The sequence below is a fragment of the Saccostrea cucullata genome, unplaced genomic scaffold (genome assembly GCF_032062105.1).
Source record: "Saccostrea cucullata isolate Sc308-1 unplaced genomic scaffold, CSIRO_AGI_Scuc_v1 ctg356, whole genome shotgun sequence".
NCBI classification, from domain to species: Eukaryota; Metazoa; Mollusca; class Bivalvia; order Ostreida; family Ostreidae; genus Saccostrea; species Saccostrea cuccullata.
Genome location: NW_026918279.1, coordinates 1,423,136 through 1,433,831, shown reverse-complemented (window position 1 = coordinate 1,433,831; position 10,696 = coordinate 1,423,136). Strand labels below are relative to the sequence as shown.

The 10,696-nt window shown below is 34.0% G+C and overlaps 1 protein-coding gene across 1 annotated transcript; it reads right to left on the bottom strand.

The window, feature by feature from the left end:
* Nucleotides 1-8,832: 8,832 nt before the first annotated feature.
* On the bottom strand, nt 8,833-10,309 carry LOC134261454 (uncharacterized). The gene is made up of 4 exons (XM_062743897.1): nt 9,928-10,309; nt 9,489-9,675; nt 9,184-9,408; nt 8,833-9,008 (listed from the first exon to the last, which is right to left on the bottom strand). Exons 1-4 carry the CDS (start codon nt 10,297-10,299, stop codon nt 8,833-8,835), a joined length of 960 nt encoding a protein of 319 aa, XP_062599881.1. The 5' UTR covers nt 10,300-10,309.
* Between the last annotated feature and the right edge of the window lie 387 nt (nt 10,310-10,696).

Here is a 10,696-nt window from a genome sequence, read left to right as displayed (position 1 = left end):
ATCCTGGGGCCCCCAGGGCTATCTGAGGGGCCGACGGACTGGTGGCAGTTCCAAATATTCCCGCCCCGATAGAGTAACCTGCAATTTAAAGGGAGAGGTTGTCCTTATAATGTCTAGCAATAAAACAATACCGGTATTTCTCTGGGCAGGGTAAAAAACAATAAATAGAATACAATTTTAATAATATTTCTTATTCTAAAATTTTTTTTTTCATGGTCAAAAGTCTTGACGGACTGGTGGCAGTTCCAAATATTCCCGCCCCGATAGAGTAACCTGCAATTTAAAGGGAGAGGTTGTCCTTATAATGTCTAGCAATAAAACAATACCGGTATTTCTCTGGGCAGGGTAAAAAACAATAAATAAAATACAATTTTAATAATATTTCTTATTCTAAAATTTTTTTTTTCATGGTCAAAAGTCTTCTGCATTTTGAAATTTTCAGAATAATAATCAGTGCGGTTGAACAACTGTTTGATTTTACTTCGCAGTTAATGCAAATTATCACGCAAGCAAATCGATTGATCACATCATGAAACCAAAATAATAGAAAGTTACATTCCTTAAAAAAATTCATATCACCACTGTTGTAGAAAGATGATACATAGTTTATCAGAAAAGAAATCCATTGTTTATCAGTCTAATTAAAATTAGATGTTCCGAATTCGCCACCGCTTCTCAAACCCAAACATTTGAGAAGCGGTAGCGAATTCGTAACATCTAATTTTTAAAATTAGACTGATTGTTTATTAGTTTCTTCCGTCTCTTCTCTCAAACATTTTTGTGCAAACAGTGCCAGAAAGAATTATCTCCCTTGGACGTGGATCAAGTCCAAAATGTGCAATTTTATTCGTTACCTAAATATGCCCCCGCTCTGAACATTGAGCCGAGATTGTCTACAGCTCCATTCTCCTGGATGTTATATCGTGCCGACGTCCAGACGTTTGGAACAGAGCCTTCCTGGTAAAAAATGAACCCACCTGTAAAAAAAAAACGAACCCACCTGTATAAAAAAAACGAATCCACCTGTATATATAAAAAAACAATACTTGGTTATTTTGTACGTGTGTGTGCTGTAGTTGTGTGAACAGGGGTTCAAAGAAAATTTCGTTTATTTTTTTAATAAAAATGTGGACTTTTATATAAATCCTCCATTTACAGTCTACATCAATTGTTGACCCTCGATCTGCTATTAATGATACAGTTTCTTTTATTGAGAATCCTCTTATATGTTTTTCGCAGAATTTTTATCTGCACCGAAGTATTTAGAATTTCCGTGAATATTATTGTATAAATCTGACCTCGTATGTGTCGTTGAAATGACTTTTATTTTTAACATAAATAACTAAAAAATCATCAATATATGTATATTTTTTTGTCAATTACTCAAATACTTTATACTTTTCCCTTTTATAAAAGTCACTAGGTTGAGAAGGTTGGTATCAAATTCCTTTGCTTTGTGTAGTGTATCTGGTTGGGTGTTATATATTGTAATTGAGATCGGTCTCGGAAACCCATCTATCTCTCTTTTCTTTTCCGGAGTTTCCGCCAAGCTGGGTGGCTATTTGCAGGCCCCTTCTCTCATCAGAGGGCGTTCTACGCTCCGCTCCAATACGTGTGTAAGCGGAGCGCGCCCTTTGGTGAGGAGACTGGGTGCAGACCAACTTGTGAGGGATCCCTGATTTTGTACGATAACTAATCAATTGTTCTTCATTAATACATTATTCATTTTTACTCAAAGTGATTTTATAATCTTTATTATATTTGGAAATCACTTTACATGCATTAAGCTATAATATACCCGGTATATTTATTTTAAGATAAACACCTACCAGTGGAATCGTATACGACTGGAGTTCCTAGGACGAGCCCATTGCTGCTAAACTGTAAAAAATAAAATTTAAAAAATCTTCAAAGTAAAAATCCTTAGAAAAAAAACTCTGTACATTTATATTAAAAATATATAATTTAGTCTGTCTTCCTTGAATTTTTCCCAATTTATTCCATTATTATATGTATTAATATGTATTTTTCTTTTTCCTTTTTCCCCCTCTCTCACTTTATTTTCTGATTATGTACATATCATATTCTTGTACCTCTGACCTAATTTTATATGCTGTAAATATTTTTCATTGTCCCCATGTACCGTATATTTTAAATGATTTTGAAGGACTAAATGAACTTGAAATTTGATCCGCTCATTTAGACCGCTACAAAAATCTACGGGAAAGTAACAGGGTCTAATTTGAAATAGAATGAGTAGAATTAAGATTTTTTTAAAGTTTGAACCATTGCGCATTATCACAATCGATATAATTAAATAATGCAACAAGTTTCAAAATGGCACAGTGGATGCACGGTTCGCCACTTCCCATTCCTAGCATATGTTAATGTACATTTACATGTAGGGTCCTTAAGCTACTCATTTCTTAACCTTTTTAGTTTTTATGAATGCATACTATCACTATTCATCAATACTCATAACGATACAAATAGGAACACACACATATACACACCCTCACACAACGACTTTCAACCCTTCGGCTTAGGCATGAATATATTTCTTTAAATTCAATATGAATTACTATACGTCTGTTTGAACAATGAAATCCGTGCTTTACTGTACTTATCACTACTAGTTTATACTAATTGATTGAGATTCCCCCTCCCTCGATCCTTACCCCCGACCGTATGCTGCTGCTAAAGCCGAACTCGGCCGCAACATAATGTATCCGACCATTTAGAATCCGGAGGTTACTGGGTACGGCAAATAGCTTGTTATTATTCGTGTTAAGACCGTTCAGGGGTACGTCACTGCATTTGCCGTAGGCAAAGTATACATCGTTTGCCACTGCTTCCTTCCACATCGGCGAACAAGCCTGTAAAATACAAAGCAAAAATTAAAAAAAAAACAGTACAAGGGCACCTTAAAGCGGAACACCCCCTCGTAAAAAGCATTTTTAAATCAAGGCAGCATTCCACATTGATCCCGATGCAAATTACGTCACTTCCGTTTTGCACAAGGACAAACTGTAGCTCACACAGACAAACGCATTAATACATTCCCTCTAACTCAGCTGCGATGAGATTAAAATGTATGCTGTGTTCAGCAAGATATAAACTAACGTTTATTAACCACAATCCTAATTTACCTTGAGCAAAAAAAAAAACTTAATTTTGAATTAAGGTTCATTAATCCTCTGCTCACTCATATGAAATTTTTCTTTAACTTTTGTCAGAGGAAATGTGTATGCTGAATAAAATACAAACATTTATAGCATGGCTTGCAGGGCAAAATTTGACAAAAAAGGCACTTAAACTTAACAAATTTATAAAGAAATAATACACATTTGTGTCATTAAGAGTTATCTCTCTTATCAGAGTATCAATGAACTTTAAGTCGAACATAGTCGCTGTCATGTACGTGCATTGGACAACATTCTCATCCTTTCATGCACACATCAAAAATGACTGAGATCTTCCTTAAGGTTCTGTTACCCTCTGATAAGCGAGGTAACTCTCAATGAGATATATAGTTAGTTTTTTTTCCTCCCTTGAATTGTCAAGTTTAAAGTTCATTTTGGTAAAAATTTTGCCCTGTAATTAAGATATGCTGAAATTGTTTGCATAGTTTATGGTAATTCGGATTTTTATCAGAAAAATAATAGCATTAAAGCAAAAATTTTACGTGTATGAAGAGGAGGAAAAAAATCTTAGTGCTAAATACAACAAAAAAGTTAAGTAATTCGCTTTTTTGTGACACAGATATGAAATATGAGACACATACCACTAGGTTTTTAACTTTTTATTTTATAGATCTCTGAGTCAACCTGTTTAAACAATGGTCTCAGCATTGAAAGGCCGGTTATTTTATCAGCATTTTCAAACCGAAAATGCCCTGGTTTTCATCCAAATTAGATGCTTTGTTGTAAAAATTTTGGGAATGCACTCTCTTAAAATTAATGTAACGATAACATATAAAGTTACAAAAACATATGTAACTCTCACAATAATTTAAATCTATAAAATATATATTTGCATAATTCGAAGTATTTATTTCATCACAATGTCCTATATTTTTATTACATTTTTGATAAAGGTCAGAAACATAAAAGATTAACACAGCAAGACAAAAAAGTTTATAAAAAAAAATTAAAAAAAAAAAAATAAAAAATAAAACCAGACTCCGATCGGAAAGCTAGCATGAACCTATTTGTCCAGACGAATTAAAATTGACAAATTACAAACATTCGGGGAATGAGGAGGAGGGTGGAGGTTGACTTACCAGCTGCCCTGATATTAATCCTTGTACAGCTCCTGATGGCTGAAAAAAATAATCTGGTGTGTTTTATTTTCACAACGATATATGGCACCAGGCTATATTTTATAATGCTATGAGTAATTCTGAAAACAACGGTGCACCAACCAGCATCCTGGGTAGAAAATAAAAGCATTCTTTGTATTAAAGTATCGGCATATTTAACATACCTGTACGAAGTTTGGGGGAAGGGGAGAGAAAAACCGAGGTTGACAATGTTTTCTTGTGGGGAAATTTTTCAATGTTATACTTTTTTGTTGTTGTTGTTTATTTTTTTTTATTATAAAAGCCGAAAAAGTACGTTAATATTAATGTTTACATAACATGTATTATAATGGTTTTTATATAAAAATCAACCGAAGACTAAAAAGAAGAAACTCACCAAAGCCATCAAACATGACATTTTCAAATATCTAAAGAATAAACAAGAGATTGAATTTCAAATTTAACGACTTTATTTACTATATATGGTAATATATAATACATATTAATAGTGTCGATTCATCTGCATCAGTACATCGTGATACAATAAGGCCCACTAAGTACATGTAGTCGATGAAGTCAGTACTGACTCATTATCTATAATGTACTATACTAAAGTAAGTAAGTATTCTTTATTTTAATAAGTAGAGAAGTGAGTTATCTTTCAAATGAAATCCTCCCCATTAAAGACACATATTTTCATAAACATTTCTTACTATCCATTAACTTCTATAATTAATGTTGATTAATGTACAGTACAACATAATAGCTTATTTTCAATCAAGAGTCGATCGAAAGACTTGAAATACATTATATTCTTCAATGCATATTTTAAAAAAAAAAATGGCGATATTTCTATATTTCTACATGTGTATCGATATGCGTATATCATCCTCACACAGCCTAAACGATGTCATCAATATCGATTATAAAAAAATCCATATACATGTACGATGCAGTGTGTGAATCGGGCAGAAAAAAACAGACTCCTGCCATGGAAATTCCAGAGGTGGGATCAGGTCCCGATGAGAAGTAAAAATCCCCTGTTGACGTCACATCCGCCGTGAGATTATGTATTGATCAAGTAAACGGAGCATTCCGTAGTCAGATTCAGTATTAAAACAAAGGCCGATAACAATCGGTAAATGTAGATATTTTAAAATGAAGATATGGCAGATAATTTGTAATAGTTTCCTTTTCATCTGAGTGTATTAACTTGAGGACAAACGTTAATGTTTTGAAGGAACCAATAATGAATTAGATAGAGTGGTTCTTTGTGATAAAGCAGGGTCAGTAACCAATCATCGAAAGATCTCAGTCCTTCATAGCTGGCGGTGAATTCTTAGACAATCACATTATCTACATTGCCTTAATCCATACTCTTTGCTTATATCCACTTTGTACAAAGGAAAATATTGTAACATAATAGTGAGAGGCTGTGGTATCTATCAACATGAGAGAACGCCATATGTATGTTTTTTTTATTTAAAAAAAATTTAATAGTTTAGTTGATAAAGATATATATTACAGATATGACCATTAACATTAATGTGTGTTAGTGATATAAAATTGCAAATAAGGAACCTTAAGTTGTATTTGCTTTGTGTTAATGACATTGTTTTGATTTTATACGATATGCTATACGTTGTTTTATTTTACACCCAGGGGTCAAGAAAACATTTAGACATTGAAACTATTGAGATCACATTGTAAAAAAAAATCCTTTACATGATCATCAAGTTGATATAAAATTCGTAATTTATGTAAAAAAATGTACATGTAAGAATGTGTCACGCTTTTACGCGTAGAGGTATTTATTACTACATTTCTGAAAGTATAAAGGTGTATATATATTGAAAAAATATTACCGTATTTTGACAAATTTCAATTTCCTCATCAATTGCATACAAAAAGACCTATACACACAAATAACGCGAGGTTTTGCCAGCTATTGAATATTTTATATTCCTTTATTCAAATGTAAGCTAAGATTCAAAAGCTAAAGATAATGAATAGTGCTCGATCTTCGTTTATTTATCAATAGCGGGTATCAAGTTCAAGTTCATTTATTCTCTCAAAACCATTTAAAATATATGGTACATGAGGACAATGAAAAATATTTAAAATGCATAAATATATTCCTTCAGAGGTATAAGTATACAGGACAACATGTTTTGAATTACAAAGTGTACATAATCTTTCATTTAATGGTAAACATGTAACCATCTTCCCAAGCTTATAGCTGGCGGTGATTCTTAGACGGACATTTCATTGCCTTAAGTATTTTTATATCCATTTTAATGGTAAAATTTTAAATAATTTTCACACTCAAAATTTGTTTGTGAAAAGTTTTATATAAGCAAAGTAAATATGCCTTTGATACAAAATTTTAATATCAGAATGCCATTTTTGTATTAATTGATCTTGTAATACGATCTTTATTATATTCAACAGAAGTAATTTGCGGAATGTTTATTATTAGGTATTGTATACATAAAAATGTTCATTGTGTCAAATATGAATTTCCTCATCAGACTATAGAAGTCAAAAATACGCGAGGTTTTGAATACAGTCATATTTTGTACAATGGATTATTCATTTATTCAAAATAATGTAAACTGTGAAAAGTTATCAATTATATATTCCATATAATACACATGAAATTTTCTTATTTTTTTCATGGTCGCTACGTGTAGCTATTAAACTTACACCCGTATGAACTATTTTAATAAATAAGAAATTTCTAAATTTAAAAAATCGGGTTTGAAATACGGTTCAGCTGCCTAGGTGGAGTAAGCACCCCTTGTTGACCGGTCAAACCCACCGTGAACCCTATATGTATTGGTCTGGCAGACGGAATATTCAGTAGTCAAATTCAGAATAAAAACAAAGGCCTAACTATTGATATAAAACCGTTCTGTCAATATACAATGCAATGAAAATTACATTTAGCTAACAAGCAAGGTCATTATATGACGACCGTTGGGCAAAATATCGAATTATAAAGCGTGGTTGTTAAAATCCTTGTGAAATAAACTAAGTGGGAAACATAATGCTTGGAAGAAGCATGTTTTTTTATTGATAAAAATACTTTCTTACCACTTTCCCTGAGCATTGGAAACCAATTCCGTAGTCGCCCCATAGTACGAGCCGGCGGTCCCCGTATAAATCAGTGCTTGTTCTACATCAATGTTAAATCCAGACACAAATCTAAAAAATATAATTAGTTTCACAACAATCAAGCTTGTCGCCATTGTAGTAAATCACCGTCGATTAATAAGACGTTGATTTCAATATCCGGGTGATGAGTGTTCGATTTCCGCATTTATAAGTCATTCAGTGAAATAACTTCCGATTTGTAAGTAAAGATTACTAATTAATATGAACCATCTTTACTATAAAAAGCAGCTGTATTTATAATTAACTGTTATCTATGTAGGTTTGTGTCTACATTTTTTCAAGGAAATTGGAAACTGAAAAGATATATATAGTTCACACAGTATGATCTTGTTTACGTGTATATAGACTGTCACATGAAATACAGCGGCAGTTTCCGCATTCATTTCCCGAGACGATAACATCTCAGGTTGACAGGACTCTACATTAAAGCGAAAGGTCGTTTACATTATCTAAAGATCTACTGTCAATTTCAGCAAATTGATTTGAGTATTCCCTCTTTCTCGAATATACGTGTATCAAAGGACTTATCGCATGGTTCTCAATTATTAAAAAATGAATGCATATACCTTCCTTGTGACTACACTTTATAGATGTTCTATTTGCATTGCTGAAAAACTTCAGTAATTAAGAAAATGATCAGCTCAAATGTAACCTCCGATTTGAAAAAAAATTAGTTTAGGAGATTGCGGGTCACGTGGTCTTGTGACGTCAAGGGGACAATACCGATCATCTGTTCACGTTATTCTTACCAAACCCCTACCCTACTTTTCCGATTATGGACGACCAAATTGCTGATATTGTTGACATCCCTGATAGGTTAGATATTCAGCCATATATGTTCGAGCCACTAGCAGCTGAAAATCTACAAAATCAGCAAGAGAACAGCGAAGAAAGTGAGGAAGACGAGGGCAACGACGAGGAGACTCGCCTCGGAAATGCAGCATGGTTTGTCTTATTTCATACGTATTATCCTTATTTTTCTCATAAATTTATCGACATAGTATATATATATACAAATCTTAGATTTTTTCTGAGCAAAATACATAATTTATATAAAACATAACCGCATAGACACTGAATCTAATATTAAAGTACGTTTCTAAATAACCAAATACGCATGAGAGAGAGAGAGAGAGAGAGCAGCAAGAGAATTTTTTTTAATTACCTGAAAAAGTTGCCAAGCTTGCTGCCTCCTTCCATTTTCATTAAAGTGTAGTGATGCTACACAGAGCCTGAAATAAAACATAATTCACTTATACATATTTAAAACTTTATGGATCATTTTATGATCAAAATAAATTCTTTCAAATTCAAAAGAAAATGATTCATTTGTTCATGCTTTATGTTTGTAAATACTACCTGGCCATAATTGCAGGATAAAAAAAGTGTGTGTTCTTTGGAGCAAAACTGTTGACCACACTATGGTAAACCTCCAGTCCATATGTCTGATGAAGTGGGGATAACTTGCCAATGTCCTTCAACAGAAATTTACTCTCCACCACTTCTCGAAAAAGCTTGTGGGCCCTTGAACCTATCGGAAACAATAGTCAATCAATGATAAATTAAATTTATAACTTTAAAAAGCAGATATTATAAAGCTTTATTTTAGAGATGGACAGATAAGTTTTATTTACACATTGGACAACTATTTTATAGTTCAATAGTTTTAAAGTGACAAAAGGACATGATAAAATTTGGTGTCCTACCTTCTTTAAGCCAAAGCTTGTCTTCAGCCAATACTCCATGTTCACAACTTTCATGTTTGTTGGCAATATGTTGGGTCAGTGATGCCCACTTCTGCTCTTTGAGTTCCCCATTTTCCCCGCTAGAGACAGCCACCCAGTAACAGTGGTTGACTGCACTTTTGACCCATGGCCTGATGTTTTGACAATCTCTCTTCTTGACTGCTGCCTCTAACTTCTTTGACACTTCTGTATATTAAAAATTAGTAGTTAAAAAAGTCATAATTTTTAACTTGCATTTTTAATCAAAATATATTTAACAAATATACCTTTAGCCATGTGCCAGACATCAAAGAAATGGTTTTTGTCTGGGTGTTCTGTCCTCATGTATTTCTTCATCATACCGTATCTGTCTGTAACCAGGGTTTGGACATGAAGTCCAGCATTACAAAGTCTAAGAAGACTGCGTTTCAAACCCTCCAACTCCATATGAGTGGACCCAGGTACTTCATTACTCTAAATGCAATAAAAAACATAATTAATATAATTTTGAATAATTGGTTACATAACATTGCACATGTTTATACACATGTAAATGCAATGATGTTGATTTTTTTTTTTTGGGGGGGGGGGGGGGAGAGGGACAGCATTAAGATTACAATAATTTCATGCAGTGACATAAACATGATGAACAAACAACTTAAGCATATTAATTAATTACACATGAGCATGATGTGTGTGTACCTGAACCAATTGAAAATCCATGACTTTTCCTGTCTCCAAATCCATGAGTGTATAGGATCCAAACTTTGCTGAGAATCCAGGGGAATCACACCTAGCATCACCTCCTAGTGTTAGGACCCTTCCTTCACTGTTTCGAAGAAGCTCTTCCTGTTGAAAATCCCAAGTAAAAGGTGAGGCTGAAATCACATAGGCAGACTGAATCCAGTTAAAGGTTGATGTTGACATCATGGTGAGTTTTAAATGTCTAAAGAGACATAAGCTCTTGGATACATTGGATCCACTAAACACTATGGCACTGGCTACAAGAATGCTAGACCATGGCATTCCATAATGACACTGCTGGCTCTCCCACTGGAAAGAGTGTCCATTAGGGCAAGTGGAAAGTGTCCCTATCATAGTTCCTCTTGTAAACAGCAACACAGAATTACATACACCATCACAAGAGCCACATTTCTGTAACAACTGGGCCAAGCATGATTCGGATACCAAAGTTGTCGCTCTTCCTCTGGTGGGACATCTGTGCGTAATGGACAAGTGACAGGCATATCCTGGGTATCCTCGATGTCCTCATCACTCGAGACGTCATCATCCAGCGGATCATATTCATAATCTGGGTCATGTGGATTCTGGCTGTCTTCCTCCTACTCATCACTCTCTGAGTCTGAGTCGTAAGGATCCTGGGGGTGAGATCAGGCAAAGTTGCTAAGCCTGCTGCCACACCGCCACTCGCAATGGGACACCAACACAAAGGCTTGAGCATTGGACTCCAGTGGACACAGTCTGAACACTTGAT